This window comes from Vigna radiata, chromosome 9 (genome assembly GCF_000741045.1).
Source record: "Vigna radiata var. radiata cultivar VC1973A chromosome 9, Vradiata_ver6, whole genome shotgun sequence".
Classification (NCBI taxonomy): domain Eukaryota; kingdom Viridiplantae; phylum Streptophyta; class Magnoliopsida; order Fabales; family Fabaceae; genus Vigna; species Vigna radiata.
The window spans coordinates 10,302,119-10,324,944 of NC_028359.1; the positions used below are offsets into that span (position 1 = coordinate 10,302,119).

The 22,826-nt window shown below is 28.6% G+C and overlaps 1 protein-coding gene across 1 annotated transcript; it reads right to left on the reverse strand.

Moving 5' to 3' along the window:
• Window positions 1–17,700: 17,700 nt before the first annotated feature.
• Window positions 17,701–20,938, reverse strand: LOC106773592. Its single transcript, XM_014660298.2, has 4 exons — window positions 20,666–20,938; window positions 20,027–20,239; window positions 18,846–19,013; window positions 17,701–18,147 (listed from the first exon to the last, which is right to left on the reverse strand). Exons 1-4 carry the CDS (start codon window positions 20,669–20,671, stop codon window positions 18,094–18,096), a joined length of 441 nt encoding a protein of 146 aa, XP_014515784.1. The 5' UTR covers window positions 20,672–20,938; the 3' UTR covers window positions 17,701–18,093.
• Between the last annotated feature and the right edge of the window lie 1,888 nt (window positions 20,939–22,826).

A 22,826-nucleotide genomic window follows, 5' to 3' on the forward strand; every position in this document is an offset into this window, starting at 1 on the left:
TATTCAGTTACATCAGTGTAAGTTGTTGTATTAATCTCAACTGTTCCAAGTGATGTTTTTTAAGTGAAGTTATCGAACCTTGAAAGTTGGAAATGTTGCTTTTTTTTAAATTTAGTTTCATGGTTAATGATATGAACCAAATGGTTAGTACTTCTCACCGTTAGTTTTTGGGTTTTATGTTTGACTTTATTCTTGTTCAAGTTTTCTTGTAGCAAAATTATAGTTTGAATTATTTATTCTGAAGTTAGGATCTTATAAGAGTATTGTTGTTTTATGAAAACAAAGTTATGTAAAGACAATAATTTTGGACAAACTAGATGGTTTTTTTATTATTATTATTATTTCCCCTTTGAAAACTGTTTAAAAAAATTGGCTTTTTCCTTATTGGAGTTTTGTTTTTGTTTGTTTACTATTTTTGTTTTCTTATTAGGATGTGTGTTTATATTATTTCGTTGTTTTTGAATATTTATAACTTGATTTAACTTTTAAAAAATTAATTATTCTAGTCTTTTATGGATGTCTTTTTAATTTTTTTCAATATTTTTAATATTTTTAATTTTATTTCATTATAAAAAACAATTAATACAATCTTACCTTTTAAATCAATGGTAGTTTTAGTCTCAAGTTTATATTTGTTTAGTCAATCTTAAATCGGACGGTCTTTCTAATAGATCATGCGATAAATATGACCACAAAATGTATTTGCGACTATGACTAACCGGCTAAATGATTAGTCTAATAGGATATTACTTTTAATACTAATTAAATTAACACAAAAGGTAATTATTATTAGATGGACTACAATTATATTATTAATCAAAAGTTCATTTTAAAATTTATTTATAGATACAATTTTTAGATAAAAAGATAAATAATCACATTTAATATCTATTAAATATATAAATTATAAAATTAGCATGAACTTTGACATTAAAACATCTTCTGTAATTACTCTTTTAATCGTATTGGTCGAAAGAAAGAAAATTTCTGTAATATACCTATTGTTCCTCCTCTCATATATAAATATTCCTAACAGTTTTATAATTAATTCAAGAATAGGTATATTCACTCATTCTTTTATATAGTAGAAAGCTAATGAATTTGATCAACATGATTTGTTAGAAAACTGTTTACTTCAATTATATTTTAGTAATAATGTATCAAAATGCTAATAAAAATATATTTAAAAGATAAATGTTTTTATTATTAAAGTTTATTTTTAAAAAATTAAATATTAACTACAAGTTTCTTTTCAAAATAATAAACTTAATCAACTTACAATAAAAAAAAATGACACATGGAATGCACAAAACGCAGATAAATCATATGAGGCGATTTATTAGTATATTAGAAAAGTGATACGAATTATCTTTAGTTATTAGTTATAAACACTCATTTCTAAATTAAAAACAACAATATCAAAGAAATATATTAAGAGAATCAATATTCTTTAGTTATTTTCTCTATAAATAATTATCTCCCGAACAAAGATAATAAAAAAGAAATAAAATATTTATATAAAAGATAAAATAATAACACTTGGAATTATTATTTCCATAATAAACTTAAATGCTTTAAAAATAAAACGAATGGGGTTAAAAAATCAACTTTAAGTTTAATAAAAGCCGAGTTAAAATTATCTTTATTGTTTGGAAAACTTTTCATTTATGGCATAATAGCCACACTTATTATTGGGAGTTGGTTAAATAATAAGTGTTGCATTTATTTGTGTGTTGCTTTTACTTGTACTACTTATTTAGTGTTTATTGTTACAATTGGTGTACTTATTTTATTTCTATTATTATACAGTGTACTGTATTAAATTAAAATAAAAAGAACAACGTATATTTTATTTATTATTTTAGCTCATAGTAATTAAAAAAAAATAACTCATTACTCTTTTATGTAAAAGTTAACTTTTTCAATAATTTTTTTGCTTTTTTATGGTTAAAAAAATTAAATGACTCGTGTTTTAATTGATTTTTTATAACTCGAACATGAATTGATCTTGACGGAATAGCCTATAAGTGAGTTAGACTTATCTATTTCCATGAATATTGATTATCATTTTGTGGAATGGATCCTATTGTTGGCTAATATACTTTAGAATACGTACATCATTCTTTTGGTATGCATGTTTTATTTATGGATAATGATATTTAGACAATATTTTCTTTACAACATTTGAATAACGTGTGATTCTGTGATTGGTCTAAAATTACTCCACAATCAATAATAATAATCATAAACACCACCATGGATCAATCACAAAATAACGCGGGTTCGATTCTCGCTACCCGCTTCTATTTTATTCTATTTCAATCTATTTTTTTTCTTCTAGAATGAATCTAGAATTCTTAAAGAATTTGTTAATTCTTCATTTTCATTTATTAGTTTAGTTTTAGTTATATATATATTCAATTATATTTAATTGATTTATCTTTTTTCTTTTATTCTAATTATTTGATTGACTTTTATAATTTCTTGTTGTTTAACTGTTGTAAAAAAAAAAATATTGTGTGAGTATTATTATCCTTTATTTATATATGAACATTTTAATTATTATATTGTTTGTTACATGGTATAGTAACTAACTCCTATAGAATAGGTGAAGTGCTCTTTACATAATGAAATATATTCTTAAATATGTTTGTAGTTGAATATTATTGTTAACCAATATTATTGTTGTAAGTGGAAAACTAACTAAAAAAGAGGTTAAATTGTGGTTTAAAAAACTTTTAATTTAATTCAAGTTTCATTAAAAATTAACTAAAGATTCTAAATATTGTTCTTTATTTAATTCTCATCACTATTTTCTTTAGTTATTTTTCTAAAAAAAAAATACCTTAATTCTTTACACAATAGCCTCCTCAAACTTTATAACCACTCCCAATAATTCTTTTCACAATACTTTCTTCAAAATTTATATCACTTACAAAGAAGCATAACTGATTTAAAGAAAGATATGTGATTTAGAGTTTATTCTAAACAACTTATTTAATATGTAATCTTAGGATATTTATAAAGAGTTTCAGAAATAGATAGATAAATCATATTATTTTATTATTAGTACTTATAGAGTCTAAGGTAGAAAGAGTTTTTTTTTCTTCTTTACGAACTGTTTCTTCTTTCATTTGTTCATTGTGTGTGGTATTTAATAATGGATCTATCAATAATATACCAAAATTCATATATTTAATCATTGCTATGAAATAATAAAAATAAATAATTAGATTATTAAAATTTCGGTCAGGATCCATTTAATCAAATTCAATCGAATTTTGACTAAAATCGATCTTGTTGAATTTAGTTAAAACTCAGTCCAAGTCGACTCAAGCTAAATTTAGCTTAATTTCAATTGGGGCAGATTGGGCCAAATTCAATTGAATTTCAATTAAGGCAGACTCGACAAGATTTCAGCTCAAATCGACTCTCAACCAAATTTAGTTGAATTTTGACAAGAGCTTATTAGGCGAATTCAGCTGAATTTTGGTTAGGAATGGTTCGGCCGAATTCCAGTCGGAATCGACTTTGGCCGAATTTCGATCGGGATAAATCCGGTCAATATCATTTAGGGTCGACTCAAACAATTTCGACCAGAATCAAATTAGCTTAATTCAACCAAATTTCGATCGAGAAAGACCCTCGACTGAATTTCACCAAAATTTTGTCAGGGTACACTTGGTCAAATTCGACAAAATTTTGGTCAGCGTCAACTTGAAATAATTCGACCAAATTTCAGACGAGGCCAAATTGGATGCATTATGTTGATTTCAGTCTGGGTCGACTCGGTCAAATTCAGCCAAATTTAGGTTAAGGTCGAGTTAGTCGAATTCAGTGAAAGCTTTTTTATTTCTAACTTAGCTTAATTCCATTGAATTTCAACCTAGTCTGAGTCGACCAAAATTTGATCGGGGTCGTTGTTAAGACAACGTCGTCTATATGCCTAAATGCTCTCATGTTTTGAAGTTTAACCAAATATCATTAAATGAAATAATAATCTGGAAATACCATAAGAAGAAACATAAGCCTTAAAACCAAAATCCCCAACATAGAAAAACCTTATAAAAACTCTTAAGATTTTAGGAAACAAAAAAACAACTAAGTCAAAACACTCAAACACAATACTAAATGATTGTTAAGTCAAAACCATCTAAGAGATTTGAAGTTAAATGTGTAAAGCTTATCATACCCAAAAGGTATTCAACTTAACTCTCGGGAAAACGAAACAATGTCAAGGCAATGTCGTTGACAAAAACAATTTAAAAGACTAAAACTTAAAACACCAAAGAAAACACAAACAATGTTAAACGTTATTGCTCTAAAAAGGCAAAATCACAAGAAGTGTTTGGATCAGTTTAAACAATACCATGAGCTAAACTATTACTTCGTCCAATGATAAAGTATTTACTCAACTCTTAGTATCTTTAGAAGAAAAGTTTAATTGTTAAACGCTACATCGAGGGTAGGAAATCAGAAAGCACTTTATTGTTCTGAGAAAACATTAAATGACATTAAATGCTCAACGTTCAAAAACAACAAAAGTGATAAGAGAAAAGAAATATGTACTTGATAATGACATATTTTACCATGATTTCAATGATGAATCAAGAGAAATTGTCAACCCTTTCCTAACTTTTTACCTTGTAAACCCTTGTTTTCCTTTAGTTTGATTAAGTGGCTGCACCCCAAGCTTTAATGAGATATTTTGTTCACTAATCCTTGCTTTTATGTGCTTAAGGTAATTGAAAGAAGTCTATGCATCAAAGGAAGGCACTGGAAACCAAGAAAAGCAACAAAAACGAAGAATCAGAATTTTGCTGAAATCAGGCTCGAGCCCCCCCAGTTTTGGGGGGCTTGAGCGCCAGTGCATCAGCTCTTGAAGAGTGACTGACGTGCGCCTGAGCGCCCCAGTTTTGGGGGGCTTGAGCGCCAACTTTGCTGACATGGCAGATTTGCCCTATTTCACTTGGATGCACGAAGAACTTGCCATCTTTTGCTACCCAGACACATTTTCTCTGATTGGGAGCTCTTGGAGCGAGCTAGGAGCTGTGGGAACAGTCCTTCTTCTTCCTTGGGTTCTCTTCTTTCTTCCATTTCCACCATTGTTGTAAGCTTGAGCTCTCCATTCATGGAGAGCTAGTTTCATTATTGTTGGGGGATTGATGTAACCACTAAACTCTTATGTAAAGCATTTTGTTTTGAATGAATATATACCTCTTTCATTGATTGTTAGTGTTTAATGTCTTTTCTTAATGCTTGTTGTGAAGTTGCTGCCCATGACATGATTTAGGGTTTCTTGATATTGGGAAATATTGGGTAAACCTTGACTTGGGTTAAACACTTAAAGGAAATAGTATCTAGGGATAGAACTAGGACCTTTGGATGTCTTAAAATCTCATTTCTTAATGCGGAAATAATCATTAGGTTTTCCAAGGGATTGGAGTCTAATGAGGAAGTCTAGGCTCTTTCTACCAAGGGATTGGGGTTTGAGTAAATTACTAGATTGACATTGACACATTAATGAAGAGGAAGTGATTTTCTATGCATAAGAGTGAAGTAGGTGAAATCATACCCCCAACAATATCATTCCATTTCATTTCTAATCTCTCCATTTCAAAGTGTTTGAGTGCTTAAGATCACTTTTATCATTTATGTTTTATAATTACTTTAATTGCACTAAAACTCAAATTATGGAAACATTCTTTAGTCTAGGTTAGTTAGAAATTATACGATTGTCTCGTTACACGAGTCTCTTGGGAAACGATTTCTGGTCTTACCGGTTTATTACTTGAAACGATTTGGTGCACTTGCCAAAGTCCTAACAGTACTGCATGCACAATCTTCTTTATTCTTTTCAAATGAGCTACTCTACACGCATCCACAAGCTTCAAAATAAAATATCACAAGTGGACGTTAGAGACAAAAAAGATATTAATAGAATGTTCTTCACTCGAAGTGGTGTCTAAAAGAAATTACAACATACTTCAAGCAAAGTACTGAAAAAGCATGCCTGCTTTGACAAGTTGACTTTAACCAACAATTGTTGTACACGAAGAAAGAAAAGACACAAGAATCAAGGCCAAGAACTTAGTCTAACGGACACTTATCCAAAACCCTTCAAATATAAGATTATTCAAATGAAGAATCAAGAGGATAACACGCAACAAAATATTCATCCTTTGACAAGCGCTTAAAAGAAAAGCATAAAAAGAGCTCAAGAAAAAGAAAATATCTGAATAGAAAGAAAGAAGAGAAAAAAAGAAAGACAATACTCTTGAGCTTTATCGTAATATTGTTTACTGATTATAAGAAAAAGAGAAAGAGAAAAGAAAGAAACATCTGTGAGTGTATAGATTACATTGTATTGTAATCACATCCTTTTTGCGAGAGTAATAGTCTGAACGACTTGTAAGAAATCGTTGATTGAAATTCTGAAGAGAATTAAAACACTTGTTGAACTTGGTTGAGTTAAGGAAATATAGGCAAGGTTGCTTAGTACCAGGAGTGGTGCGAATACTCATTCTTATCTAGGGTAACAAGAGGTTATTCGCTGACTAAGGAGACCAAGAGTGGTGAGAATATTAATCTAGTCTAGGGTAACAAGAGGTTATTTGCTGACTGAGGAGACCAAGAGTGGTGAGAATATTCATCCAGTCTAGGGTAACAAGAGGTTATTTTTTGTCTGAGAAGACCAAGAGTGGTACGAATACTCAGTTGTAATCTTGTTAAAAATTATAGTGAAACCCTCTTCGGAGGAGACTCGACATAGCTTAGTTGGAGTGAACCAGTATAAAAATATTTGTGCAATTATCTCTTCTTTTATCTAAACACTTCTCTTATAAAACCTACAGATGTGTTTTTATTTCTAAATACAAGAACCTTTTGCACTAAATGATTAATCTTTAACAAAGAAAGTTCTTATAAACTTTTGTAGTGTACATTCTGGATAACATGTTAAAAGTAAGCATCTTATATAATCACCTATTAGGTGGAGCATCTAAGCCTTTATCAGAAAATCTCAAAACTCGACAATGTGCTATATTAGAAGGGTTGTGAAAATAATTTTTCCATTAACATTATTCAACCATTCCTTCTAGTGTTTTTTAGGTACTTCACTCGTCTTTGTGTAATTTGGCCGAATATCGACCAACAAAGACTTGGCTGACCTTCAGCTTGGATTGAACCATCTCAACCTTCGGTAACACCTACTTGTCTCAACCTTTGGTCTGGACCAATCCTTCTCAACCTTCGATAAGCTCCAACCTGTCTCGACCTTCAGCCTGGTATGGTCTGTATTAACCTTATGTCTGGGCTAGCTCGTCTCGACCTTTAGCTTGGTTAGACCAGTCTCAACCTTTAGCCTAAACCCATCTGTCTCAATTTTCAGCTTGGTCCAACATGTCTTAATGTTGGGCCTAACTCAAACCATCTTAACTTTCGGCCTGGGTCGGCTTGTCTTGATGTTGGGCCTAGACTGGGTCGACCATCTTGACCTCCGGTCTAGGTTGACTTATCTCGATGTTCAAGTATGGTCTACCTTATCTTTATCTCTGGCTTTGTCCAGCTCTTTTCAACCTTAGGGTTGAGTTGGTCCATTTTGATCTTTTGCCTAAGTCGATCTGTCACAACCTTTAGTCTAGGTCGATCCATCTTGATTTTCAACTTGGGATAAACTATTTTGACTTTAAGTTTAAGTTAACTTGTCTCAACTTTCAACTCAAGTTAATCCATCTCTACCTTAAACTTAGTCCAACTAAAAATTTAGATCGAATATTTAGATTGAAAATCTTAATTTTTTATGGTTGAAAATGGATATTAAAAGAATGAATATCTAATAAAAATTATATATAAAGTATACATCATATTCAAATCTAGATTTAATGAAATGGATCTTAATGGATTGAATCTCTAATAAAAATTAATTTAAAATGGATTGGATGAAAGCAAAGTAAATCAGTTTGTCATAAATGGATTTTTTACACCCTGTTGATAGCCAAACATATACCATTATAGATATTATTCTCTTGTGCTAGTATAAATTGAGTTAAATGAATGTTGTTTATAAAATGTTTTGAAAGAATACCTAGGGTTGTACAACCATTGATTTCAATTATCTTTCTTATATGTTCTTTAACATGCTATATTTTTTTACATGAAAACAGATGATAATATAAGGGTACATGTATTTGTATTTTCATATATTTTAGAATAAGATGATAACTATTGTCCAGGTATATATATTTAAAAAAACTCTTTTATATTAAATTTAGAATATTAAGACAGTGATGAAACCCTAAATAAATATTAGATATAGATGTTATAATATTTCTTTTAAGAAAAAGAAATTGCAAACAAAATCTGTGTGTGATAATTAGTTTTAGTGACAAAAAATAATTAATTATTTGCTGATTTAAATACTAATTTATGAAATTAAAATTATTGATTATTAAAATAATCACGATTATGAAATAAAAAATTATAATTAGCTTGTAAATTAGTTTCAAAAATTAATTATCAAGTTTTAACTATAAAAGGAATTAATTTTTGAATTGGTTTTTAATTAATTAGTGATTAATTTTGAAAAAATTTAATTTTATAATCAAAACTTTGATAGTTAAATTTAAAAACTAATTTACAAATTAATTATAACTTTTTATTTATAGTAGTGATTATTTTAGTAACTAATAATTTTTAGTTTTATAAATATTATATTAAATAAATAATGGAAACTAATATATTTTATATTGAGGGTATATATTTAATTTCATTTTAGTATTCACATTGGAGTTGTTAAAATTATTATTGGTTAAACTATTTGACTTGAGTTAGACCAAGTATTTTTTTATTTTTATTTATTCTAAACTAGTCAGTCTTCTATGAAAATGCAGACAAGGTATTACTTGTAGATAATATATTTTATAAATTAAACTTTAAGTGATATTTTATTTCTTTGTTATTATAAAATAGTATAAATCATTAAATGTATATTTTAAAAAATATTTTATTGAATTAAATTAAGAGTTGTATTTCTTGACATGTATAATCAAGATTGTCATAAGAGCAAAAGTACATTTGGATCTGAATTAACGTTGATGATATTGAACAAATTGCACAGATAGATAGTGAAAAATTGTACAATGAAAGAAAAAATGATTTTTCAAATAAAACAAAATAAAGGACTAAAAAAGATAAGTTTTTCAATTCACACGAGGCTTTTTATGTCAAGTGTATGAAACTTACTATGACAGTTATTTGACCATTATAGTTTCAGGTGATATAAAAAATGCACATTTTTTATATGATGTTGCGAAAAATGTAGCATAGTAAGGTGAACTTAATATATTAGATGTATAAATATTTAACATAGTAACTCCAATTTGGTATGCTAAATACACCGTAACTTTTCATTTCTCTGTCACTTCTAATTGAAAGAGAAATTCTTTTACCTACGACGAATCCAACACCAAGCAACCTTTATATGGTCAATCCTATCGCCTCTATCTGCAACTTTACCCTTTGATGATGCATCCTTCTACAACAACTCATGGCGACACACCAAAAGCAATCATATGAGCAACACCAACAAGCAAATATGCAATAATTTTGAATATAACATTATTTAGGGTTTAATAACTTATTTCGTCGCAATAATGCGATCACAGAAGAAGACAACCATAATGAAAGTTGTGAGAATACAAAAGGAAAATAAAATTTTAACACTATTTTTTTGACACCATTTTGACACTGCACACGTGTCAAAATATGGTTGGACGATTTTAAATTAAAAAACAAACTTTGATTTTTCTCTTCCAAATATACCCCTATCTCAACTTTTTTAATTTAAAATCGTCCAATCACATCTTGACACGTGTGCAGTGTCAAAATAGTGTCAAAAAATGGTGTTAAAATATCATTGTCCAATATAAAATGTGACAATGAAGTTGACGAGAATGCAAGTTGAGAGAGAAAGCTTAAATTGTAAACTACTTGAGAGAAAATGTAAGTAAGAATTCAAATATACTATGACAGTATCAAATTAAAAAACATGGTAAATATATATTATTGATAGGTTACTCAATAACTAATGTAATAATTTTTTTTTGCCAATTACAATTGTGTCATCACATTGATTTATTGTGATAGGTTCATTTACACTTGTCAACCTTTATTTCAAAACTGTTATAAGTCAACTTATTATATGATAGATTATTACAAAATCATCGATCAACTTATTATATATAATAGATACACTACACCCATCGTGATAAATTGTCATTAAGTTGTATTTTTCCATTAGTATTATATGAGAATGGAAACAAAGATGATGTAAGAAGGGAAATGACTATAAGGACAAAACAAGGAATATCTACATATTTATTCATGTTCTACTTAAACAATTAAATTACATACTTATAGAAATTTCTCATTTAAAATTAGAACGGTAACATGGAGTTCGATTGCTTGTAACAAGTCATGGAGGAGATGTGAAACTAACACACCTATAATTATTAGAAATAATATTTATACTTATCTGATCATGAAGATATGTTCATGTTTCTCATGATAACTATAAATGTTTCATGCATTTGGAGCTACGTACTTTAGTCTATTAAAGTCTATATTCGAGAGAGATCACAAGGAATTGGACCTACAACAAGTCACGTTCAAGAACGTGAATGATGCAAATACAATTGATCCCTACACATTTTCAGTTTTTTCTTTTCAATTCTAATATACAATATTGGGTAATTTTTTGTTACATGTTCAAGAATCGTGTGATGAAACTTAATTAATATGATCCAAGTTTTCTGCGGACTAAATCATAGCAATGCAGAAAAATTATAAAAGGAAAAAGTCTCTTTAATAACTTTTTTTTGATAATTTTTTTACAACGCATACGTGGCAGTTTATAATTGGTCGTTTCAACTATTTTTTTAAACATAAATTCAAACCGACTAATAAAATAATAACACGTCAAAAAATTGTTAAAAAAGAGTTGTCAAAATATCATTGTCTATTATAAAAATTGGATAGGTTATTGAGTAAGGAAACAAGTATCTGAAGTTTTGGGCAAAGGTAGGAGCAAGAAAGATGAAGATTGTTTGCAAGCAGTGGATCTCTTGACTAATGACAATGACAAGATGCATCCATTTGTTTCTGTATATTAGATCTAAGATTTTCTATGTTATTTCGTACTGTACCAAAAGAGAAGTCAATTTTTTTTTTTGGATTAATGCTTTTTTCTCCCAATTATAGATGCATGCATGTACAAAATGACTTTTTCTTTTTAAGAAATATTGATTTTTGTGTTATATTATTAAATACTCTTTTATATAATATATTATACCCAAACATATAATAATATAGTTAAATATAATATAATCAGTTTTCTTTTTAGTTTGTTAGTGTGCTTTCGTTAATTGAAGTGTTTTATATTTAGTTTAACATAAACGTAAAGTATATTTTTTAGGTGATAAGTGATGTCATTTTCATCCAAAGATAAAAAGACAAAGAGGAGAATGATAGGAAAGGAAAGAGCTTTGTAGAAGCTAATGGAAGATTGCATTATAAAATACATGCTATGGAAAATAGTTTATATTTGAAGAAGCAAAATTAGATGACAAAATATGTAGAGGATTTTTATTAAATGTGACATTGGAAATATTTTGTAGGTATTATTTTGTTGATCTGATGGGCATTCATCTTTACCTAAACTTGTGTCCTTGTGAATTGTTTGAGCGTGATTTAAGAGATGGACATAATATAGCACATGAAACACTGTACATATTTGTGATGTACTAATTTGAAAAGATAGCTCACGTCACTCTCTTAACTTTTTCTTATTCAGATTTTGCCATTCTACCAAATACCAAAAAACAAATTAAACTATTGGTGGCCTATAGGCTACTTTAATTGCCTCATTTTTGTATTATTATTATTATTATTGTTATTGTTGTTGATTATTTATTTAAGGTTTAATAAATTATTTACTTCGAAGGTTTAGTTGCTCTATTGAGAAAATTATTCATTAATACAGTTAAATAATAATAGGTTTAAACCTCTTTTTGGTCCCTAAGTTATGAGCAGATGTAGTTTAATATCCGTTTTTAAAAATGTAAACCTTTGATTCCTAAGTTATAAAAAATGTATCAAATGAGTCCTTTTTTGATGTTCATGGTCAAAGTATAAAGAGCAACTAAAGTGTTGTTATTATTAAGAAACAAATCAGAGCAATCTAAAGATGTAGCAGTTGTTAAGAAACAACCAAAAACAGTATTTCAAGTAAAAAAATGACTCATTTGATACATTTTTTATAACTTAGGGACCAAAGATTTACATTTTTAAAAACGGGGACTAAACTGAACATCCGCTTATAACTTAGGAACCAAAAAGAGGTTTAAACCATAATAATAAAACTAAAAAATATTAAAATGTATAATAAGTTTTTTTTTAAAAAAAATGTGATTAGATGTAAAAACAAAATAATAAAAATAAAATATTTTAATAAATTTTTATAATCACATAATAAAAGCTCTTGTAACTTTTTTTTTATCAAAATAACCACAACTCCTAAAGTTAATAAAGCTGATTGTGTTTATAAAAAATGATTAAAAAATATAAATAGCAGGACTAAAAAATAGATGTCATTATTAGCTTTTTGTGTGTCTATATAGAAAATTGAATATTGAACGAAAATTAATATTTTTCCATAAATTCTAAAAACTGTATTTTGAAGGTAAAGAAATAGAGGAGACCAAAATCACGGAACATTTATTGAAACAAAACAGGTTAAGGTAGATTAATAATATCATGACACACTTTTACATTTATTTAATGCAAAGTATAAAGATAAAATGGTCATAAAATATTAAAAAAGGATAGTATGGAATAAATATAAAAATTTTAGGTGTGTCAAAGAATTATTTTTTTAAAATATACTTACTTAAAGATTGAAAGCTTTAATTTGTATAATATATAAAAAGGATAATAATATTTTGACAACATTTATTTTTTACAATATTTTAACATAATTTACGTGTTATTCTGTTATTAGTTTATGGTGATTTTTATGATATTATTATTAATTATGATGTAATTTTAGACTAATTATATAATAACACGTAAATGATGTTAAAATGTTGTTAAAATAATATTCTCAAGGTATTATTATTCATATAAGAAAGTTATGTTCAGAAACTAATTCATGAAGATTATCGACCCATACGCGTTACTTTTTCTAAAGTATGAATAAACTAATTACATTACATGTTTGTTTTTTTCACAAAAAACAAAAAAGGTAATCCTTCAATTTAGGAGATGGGGTGGACCAAAGTATGAAAATGTGAGTGTTGTGAAAGATAAAGGCAATATTTTTTCTAAAATCCAAGTTGGTGGTGTGCACTGTTTGGCTTCTTCACGGAAAATTTTCAATCCATTCTTTTCAGATTAACATTCTTTATCATTCCTCAAAATTGTTTTTCTTTTTTCTTTTGTGTCTTCTACTTTTAAAATCACAGGTTTTCCTCTCAAACACATTATAAAGATAACTAAGTTAAGTTTAATTCAAACCTAATGTTGGAAATAGATGCTGCAAGTAAGATGTTTGATAACAATTTTAAATTTAACTCTATCTCAAATTTTTTTTATTTTAAACAGATGTGTTATATTATAAAAGGATAATAATACTTTGACAACACTTTTTTACAATATTTTAATATCATTTATGTATCATTTTGTAATTGATTTATTTTGGTGTTTATGATTATTATTATTGATTATAGAGTAATTTTGAATCAATCACAAAATGATACGTAGATGATATTAAAATGTTGTCAAAAAAATATTATCAAAGTATATTATCTATTACAAAATTAAGAAAAAGTAATTTTGATGGAAAAAATAGCAGTATTGTAATTATTTTTTCTTTAGAAAAAGGTTGAATGAGAGAGAGGGGGTTGTGGGAGATAGGAAAGGGAAGATTTTGGCAATAAATAATTGTGAGTTAGCTGAATAATTTGGTGTTTTTGGTAGTGCTCCTAACAACACTAAGAATCATAATTTAGGTCCACTTATGAATCATACCTTTATACTGCAAATACACAGTGAATCACAATGGGACCTTCCAACACATGCTTTTGCACTGCTTCATACTTGCTTCTTCATTTAGGGTGTCACTAAAGGTTGCCTTTCATCACATTCATCATTAAACATATCTTATTTTTATTCTGTTTTTTTTATATTATATAGGAAGGAAATAATATTTTCTTAATTTTTATTTTGCAACTTCTATTAAATTTGCTGCTGTTTAGTATTTACAATATGGTTTATTTCTACTATAATAGTTTACCTGTTATCATTTAATTGTAACTTGTAATATAATTTCTTTAATAATAATTTCATTTAGAATTTAACATAATTTAATTGTGATTTTATCAATCTAATTTTTTGTCCGAAATAATTGATGCAATCTCCAATAATTTCTTTTTCCATTTTTTTTAAGAATCCTATGATTCTATTTATATATAGGTTTAATTGATTCAGAGGTCCCTATTTGTGCAGTTTTGCGTTAAGTAGATATCTGTATTTTGAAGTAGTTCAAATTGGTCTCTATTTATGAAAAATTTAAGCAATACAGTACCTACCTTTAAATTCTGTGGACGGCATCAAAATTATTGCCTGGTGGTTAATGTAAAGCCCCGACAACTTACAGAGACTGCTGACTGCCACCTTAGATATCATAACACCCATCAGAATAATATAATAAACCTTACAGCTTGAATACTTACCTTCTCATAACGCAGCGACTCTTGACTGTGAGCACCACTCAAGGAAAACTCAATCTATACTCGCAACCTGACATATACTACAAGATCTACCAAGACAAATAAATGGAAAACTATCTCACCCTCGATCACAACCACAATAAATAACTTTGTATACATTTCAAAAACATGGATTTCCACCACAACAAAATATCCATAACACCGATTAGCCATTCCAAACACTACAAAGTATTACCGAGCAATATCTGATAAAAATTTGAAAACCCTATTATCATTAAAACACGTATATACCTTGCTCGTTTCCTTTCAACCTTATCGAGAATAATAGTGCACCCAAACATACACTAAGAAAATAATATACCTACCCACAAAACCACTCTTCACAGTATACAACACATTATGGTCGCGCAATCACCAGAACATGAATTAATACAGAGAAATACAATGGACAGAAGAAATCACCAAAACACAAAAAAGAAATATGGTAATTATGGGATGGGTGACCTTCCGGGAAGTTTTCGCGGAAAGTGTGTGAGTGAGGACAAAGCACACTGGAAAGCCTCGTGTTGATGTGTGGGGGAAGTCAGCAGTCCCTGTAAGTTGCCGGGGCGTTACAGCTAGGTGGGTGGCATTTCATTTGAAAAGTATGTGGCACGTGTCATCCCCTTCCCCACCCAAAATTAAGGTTTGCCAGATTGGGGAAAAAGAACTTGCGCCGTCAGGAAGTTTTTGCGCGAGAGAAGCTCGTCGTGGTGGCCTCTTGCGGATTGGCGATTCAGAATTCGAAGGGTTTCTTCGAATTGGATCTCTATGTTTGTGATGGTTATTGGTCCTCTGGTTTTTCTGAGTGCAGGTGGTGAGGATGACGGCATAAAGCGTCAATGGAAGATGGCCATGGTTGCACGTGAATGAAGAAGCGACGCTGCTCATGGTGGTGGTCCGATGCGAGCTTGGAGGATGACGAGGTGTTGATGGTGACCTCGCGATGATGGTCTACGTGAGTGAGGCTCGAAGCTTGCACGATTTTGGGTTGTGGTGCAGCGCTGTGGTGGTTTTGCTGGAGAAGATGAAGGTGCGAGATGGTGGTTCTACGACGACGGCTTGTGCGTTGATGATGCGTTGGAGAGGACGGTTGCCGATGAGGATGGCGGTGAGGGTGCTTTGGGCTGCCATGGTTGCCGGATGAAGAAGCTTGCATGTTGATGGTGATGAGCATGGTAGTCGCAGCGGCTAGGGTTTTGTTTTTGCGATTTTGTGTGTTGGTTGGGATGGCTCTACAATAACGGCTTGGTGGTAGTACAGTTTGAGTGTGATGATGCTAGGAATTGTAAAAGGTTACAAAAATATGTGCCACGTGCTTTTCAAATGCCACCTCATCTAGCCATCAGACAACAATTTTGATGTCGTCCACAAAATTTTGATGTCGTCCATAGAATTTAACGACAGAGACTGTATTGCTTCAATTTTTTATAAATGGAACCAAATTGAATTATTTCAAAATACAGAAACCTACTAAAACTGTACAAAGAGAAACCTCCGAATCAATTAAACCTTTTATATATATATATATATATATATATATATATATATATATATATATATATATATATATATATATATATATATAACAGAATTACAAGACAAATGAAATATTTTTTTATTTAACTTTTTAAAATTATAAAAATTATTTAAATTTAATTTAATTTTTTTATAAAAGTTCACAAATTTCCATAGAACTTTGTAAATATTTTAATAATATAAAATAAAAACTTACATAAATTAAATATATCTCTCAATAGAACACGTGTCAGGCTAAGTTCTATATTAAGAGTAAGAAGGACAAAATTCTTCTTAAAAAGCCTTTAAGATATTAAAATAAAAATAAAAATAGTATTTTTAAAAATTAAAATTAGTTTGTACACAATTAAAAAAAAAATTTGAAAAATAAGTTTTAATTTTTATAAAAGCACATTTCATTTTTTATTTCTATTATAGAAAACGTTATCGAGAAATTAGTCTAAAAAAACTCATTTTACTAAAACTGTACATTTGAGTAACAATACATTACGAAATATGAAAACTTTTCAATAGCTATTGGGCCTCATGTGAATTGTGTTGGACTCAGCCCATGCAATAAAAATGGACCAAGAGTTCCTACCACATGATATACATAATGTAAATATGGCAGCTTCTCCCAGCACCTTTGTATATTTTTTCTTGCACTTTTATATAAGGAAATTATTATTTTATCCTTTGCAAAATCTGAAAGTAAAAAATACTCTAACATTATGCAATTCAAATAAAAAAATCTTAAGAAAATATTTTTATGTTACACAATTTAAAAATTAAAAATGTTTTTACAATTGAAAAGTTGTTTTTTTCTTAACTATTTTTTACTTTTGGATTATGTAATCCAAAAGTAGTTTTAAAAAAAATCTAATTTGTAAAAGTATCTAAATTACACAATCCATATATATCTTTTTCTTTTGAATTTTGTAATTCAAAAAAGATAAATTGAGAATATTTTTATAAGGGTACAAGAAGAAAGATGTACAGGAATAAATTACCTGTAAATAAAGATAACACCAAAAAATACAATACGAGTATGTTTGGATAAAGGGAAAAAAAATTAAATAAGTTGTTTTAAAAGTAAAATTATCATATTATCTCTAAAAATAATTTTTAATTTAAACTAATTTTAGTAAATACATTTTTTATTTTCTTCTTTTTTATTTTAAATATTAAGAAAATTTTATCCTTGTAATTTTGAATAATTCCTTCATCAAACTTGCATTGATAATCTAACTGTTGAAAATGAATAACGATGACATAATAGGTTCATCTCAAATTTTAGAAACCACAAACTCTCATTTTTTTCCTTTTTCCAACAGAGAAATAATATTAATATATCTCATACAGCACTAATGGAAGATTAATATTAGGTTAAACATGATAGGTCTCAATGAAATGAATATTCATGATTTAGGAATATATCTGACAGGAACAAAAAAAAGGCATCTTTAAACTTCTGGTTCAGAGATTTTACAACCAAAGTTGAAGACCTATCATCAATGATGTCACCCAAAAGTACATAGAAAAAGACAAACTAAAACACCCCAACAAAAACCAAACAGTAAAAACCAAAGAATAACTAAACAACAAAAGAGCTTGCCACAGTAATCATGTGACTATATATATAATGGTGAAATCTTCTTGGTCCCTTTTGGATTTAAATATCATCCAATTAAGTATCTGTTCTCTATTTTCACTTGTATGTACATTGGCTCCTCTCATGTTTCCTTGAATCTCAGGCAATGCATGTTGGTATCAAACAGCTTGGAAAGAAGCACAACCCTCTCTTCTGCATTCAACAAAAGCATAAGATATCAATCACAAAAAGGGAATCTGTCAAACACTTTTGTTAAAGATGCAGAAGGAAAAGGTTTTAGACACTATGAGAGTAAAGTTCAACAAAAATGTTAGCTTAGTTGAGAGAAACACAATCCTCTCTTCTGCATTCAAGAAAAGCAGAAGATACAATAAGATAAAAATTAGACAGAAAGCTTTTGCTAAAGATGCAAAAGGAAAAGGTTTGAACATGCAATGCAATGAGTTTTTGACATTATGAGACTAAAGATCAACAAAAATGTCAGCTTAGTGGACAAGAAACACAGCCCTTTATCTTCTGCATTCAACAAAAGCAGAAGATACTATAAAATGAAAATTAGAAAAGGAAGTTTGTTAAAACTTTGGAAAAAGATGCAAAAGAAAAAGGTTTGAATATGCAATTATTTTTTGACATTATGAAAGTAAAGCTCTACAAAGATGTGAGATTAGTGGACAAGAAACACAACCCTTTATTATATCTTACGCATTCAACAAAAGTAAAAGGTTAAATAACAATAACAAAAGGAAATTTATCAAAACTTTTGCTAAAGATTCAATAGGAAAAGGTTTTGAATATGCAATGAATTTTGAGATTATTATGAAAGCAATAAAGCTCAACCAAAATTTAATGTTAGTGGAGAAGAAAGGTTAAAAGGGTTAAAGAATTAAGACCTTCCTAGTTTTGGCATAAAGTAGCTCTGGTGATATCTTGTACAAGTCTTCATCAACAGGCTTTGGTTTTGGTCTTGAAATTGGATTAGTTGGGCTAGATAGCTCCTTCACATTACTCACCCAATTCTGCTTTTTTGCTTCTTTTTCATGCTGGCAACGTACCTTTTCCTACATTGTCAGCAACAAGTTAAGAACCCCATCAGAAGAAAAAAAAAGAAAGTGACCTTTGAAGATGTTAGACATGAATGTTTACCCTTCATTGTATGCTACATTACTCATCATTACATTGGAAATTTCATCTTTGATTACTTTACCACCTTGGTATGACACCAATGGATCCCATTGTCTGTGTTTTTAGTGACCAATTGACATGGACAATAAAGCCTAAAGTTGCACCTATTGCACTAAGTTCTTTATAATCATACTTTATTATAAAAGTATTAATTTAAAACTGTTAATCATTGTCAGATACACAACTTCACCAGCAATCTGTGTGCTATTGGAAAAGTTTGTGTTAATAATTTCTCACCTGTGGCATGAATCATGAGTGTCATTTACTATAGTAGGGCCCACAATAAAGTGTGTCTACATAGTATAAAGAAATGTCACAGAGAAAGAAGAAGACAAAGTTGTTTTGTTTTTCAACACTCATGATCTAACCCTGTCATATGGATGAAACATTGGAACTTCGTTTTCTTGTCATTAATTTTCACCTTCTTTTGATGCACCAACCTTGGTTTAACAAAATTGAAAATACAAGACCCTTTATCATGATCAAGCACAAGATAACATAAAAAATGCTGAAAAGACAATGAACTGTTTAACTAATTTGTGCCTTTAATATTATGCACACAGGTTAATTATAGAGCAATACTTGAGTGTCACTTTAATCACTTTAATAATCTCCTATTAACGTGAATGACTCATACAAGTAATGATTAAACTATACTCTAGCAGAAAAAACTCTTGTTTCTGTACAAGGAACTCTCATTTCTCTTTCAGCTAACCAGAAACAAATTGTGTTAAGCCAACACAGAGTGAAGAAGAAATATGCAGTTTCACCACTAACTAAAATAAAAACTCATGCATGACTCATTTATAAGAAGTTTATCCTAAGAAAAAAACACTAAGGAAAAATTCAGAAAAAGAAGAACTTAGAAGCATATTGAACACACACATACCCTTCTACGAGGAACAACAATCATAGCAGGTGTGACAACATCATTCTCATACAAGTCACCAGTGACATAAAGATCTCTATCTTCAGACTCAGAATAACTGTATCTTAACAAACCAGCTTGTCTTGCAGACTCAAAGCACTGAGTGAAGGGGAGATTATCATTCCAATCCCAGCTCCCAAATGCTGGCACATGATGCCTCTTGTAGTAATATTCCTACACAAGAAATCAACACATCAGCAACAAAAATCACTCTTTTATCACAGGAAAAATAGTCACAATGTTTTAAAAATTCATACATATTTGTTCAGTCACTTCCATAATTTTTTTTTAAGTATCAGTAACCCCAAAACATAACACTACGCTTGATTTTCTGACTCTGGTTTTTCTATCAGTTTAGAGAGAGTGACTTCAGTTCCATATTACTGATTACCCTTTAAAGAATACATTAACAAGTTCAAATTTTGACTGAAAACCTCAGTTTTCATATATAAATTTAAGAACTTACATCAAAACATACACCAAGTGGGAATCACATAGAGACAAAATCATCAATAAACTCAAACATGAAAGTTAAACAAACAAGTAGCATAACAAAACATGTAGAACAATAGCAATACAATACAAAGACTTATGACTTACTTCCATTGCAGCTACACAAAGTGTTTGTGAAGTGAAGGAGTGTGTTGAGTGATGACTGAACAAGGAAAAAGGGTTATGGTTGAGGCTCTCAGAGTTGGAAGTGAAGGATTTAAAAAGAGGAGAATGTGTGATGTGAGAGAAAGATAGAGAGAAGGGTAGAAAAAGTGAAGTTGACAGGGTATGGAGAATGAAAGCAAAGTGAGGTAAAAATAAAGAGAAAGGAGATAAAGAAGTTTCACAGTGAGAAGCAGAGGGACAAAGAGGTAAGGATATGAGAAAACAAAGAGTAAGGTGAAAATTCAAAGGATTATGTGTTGGTTGTTTTGTTTGGTTCTGTGTAATATCCCAAGACAATGTCACAGAAAAAGGCTCCTCATAAAAGAATGTTAAAGCTGGAAATTCTTTTATTAAATATATTAATAATTTTCTTCTTGTAGTTCTAAGGATTTAATGTATTTTTTATATCTCAAGCTTTTTTATTCAAGCATGTCATAGATTCAGTACTTCAGAGTAGCCTTTTTACCTCTGTTGGAGCTAACACTTGAAATAAAAACAAAATAATGCTACCATGCATGAATTCTCTCAAAAAGGATACCAACATTTTTTTTAACAGAAATTAAGCAAAATTTATAAAAGTACTAGATTTTGAAGTAAACATTTATATTAAAATATGTAAGAAGTTGAATGGAATCCAAGAATGTGTGAAAGTGTATTCTCCTTTTGTTTGGATTCAATTTCAAATTGTGTGATGAACTTTTATCAGCTATTTTGTTGCTGCTAAAATGTGTCTTCCAATGCATCAGAAAAGGACTAAAGGTTAAAGCTGGTTGCTTCTTTCTTTGGACACTCCTCAATTTTTTTTATTAGTATTAGAGAAGAAAATAAAATATTGCTGTTCTTGTATTATTTAAGCTACACATCTATAAATAAAGAAATCACCATTACTAAATATTAAATATATATTTAATTATAGTAGTTATTAATGAAATTCAAATAATTAATAAAATTTATTTTTTAATATTAAGATTTTAATTTTTTTGTCATAATATAAATTAAATGTATCGATTTTTATTATATTAGAGGATTATTTATTCATACTAAATTAATAAAAATGTATTACATTAAGTTTATGAAAAACTAACCAAGTAAAAAAATAAAAATAATACTTTTAAGAAAAATATAATAGAAAATAAGAAAAATAGAGTGGTTTATTGTAAAATATTTTTTTATTAATTTGATCATTTATATAATTATCGATTTTTTTTTTGTATTTTTTTCTTGCTAACTTTAACACAAGCAAACAATAATTATTCCTCAGTTTCTCCAATGTAAAAGTATTTAATTCAATTAAAATAGAAAAATAATTAAAAATGAAATAAATAAATTAATCAAATTTACTTAGTTTTATTTCTTTTTCTTTTTCTATTTTTATTTTACTTAACGGACTCCTTTAATTTCATCATTTTTATTTTTATTCTTCCCCTTAAACAAGCAACTATTATATTTCTGTTAAATTGGTTTTAGGTTATTGGACAAATTGATCACTTTTAATTATATCTCTAATTTTTTTTCTTAACCAAAATGATTACTTATGTCCGTTGGTTATTAAAAAATTAATGACATGGATAATTAATTATTATAAATTCAATATGATCACGTGTAAATGTCTACACTGGATATTTTTTACGCCTCCTTATTAATGGTTTCACATTTCTCATGTTACCTTGTCTCATTATTATTCTCACTTATATTCTAAACTTTAGTATTTTCAATTAGATTATATAATCCATATTTTTACAACTTCACTTAAATCAAATATTGCTTACAAACTTTTGTAACTTTATTCAAACTTTGTATAAGGAACTCAACAAATTTGAGTTTCTGATTTGAATGTATTTCTATCATTACTTTTAGAGTTTTTTTAACTATCTTTATCTAAATTAAAGGATTTTATATGATTCAAACCTTAATTAATATATTGTTTGGTTGTTGAAAAAATCAGTTCTTCTATTTTTTATGATTTATGGTCATATTTAAAACTTAAAATCTTTAATTTTGTCGTATAATATATTATAATTAATGAGAGGATTTTATGATATCTATATTTCGAACTTATGGTCCTAGGTATTATTTTTAAAAATATCTCCATAATAGGAAGTAT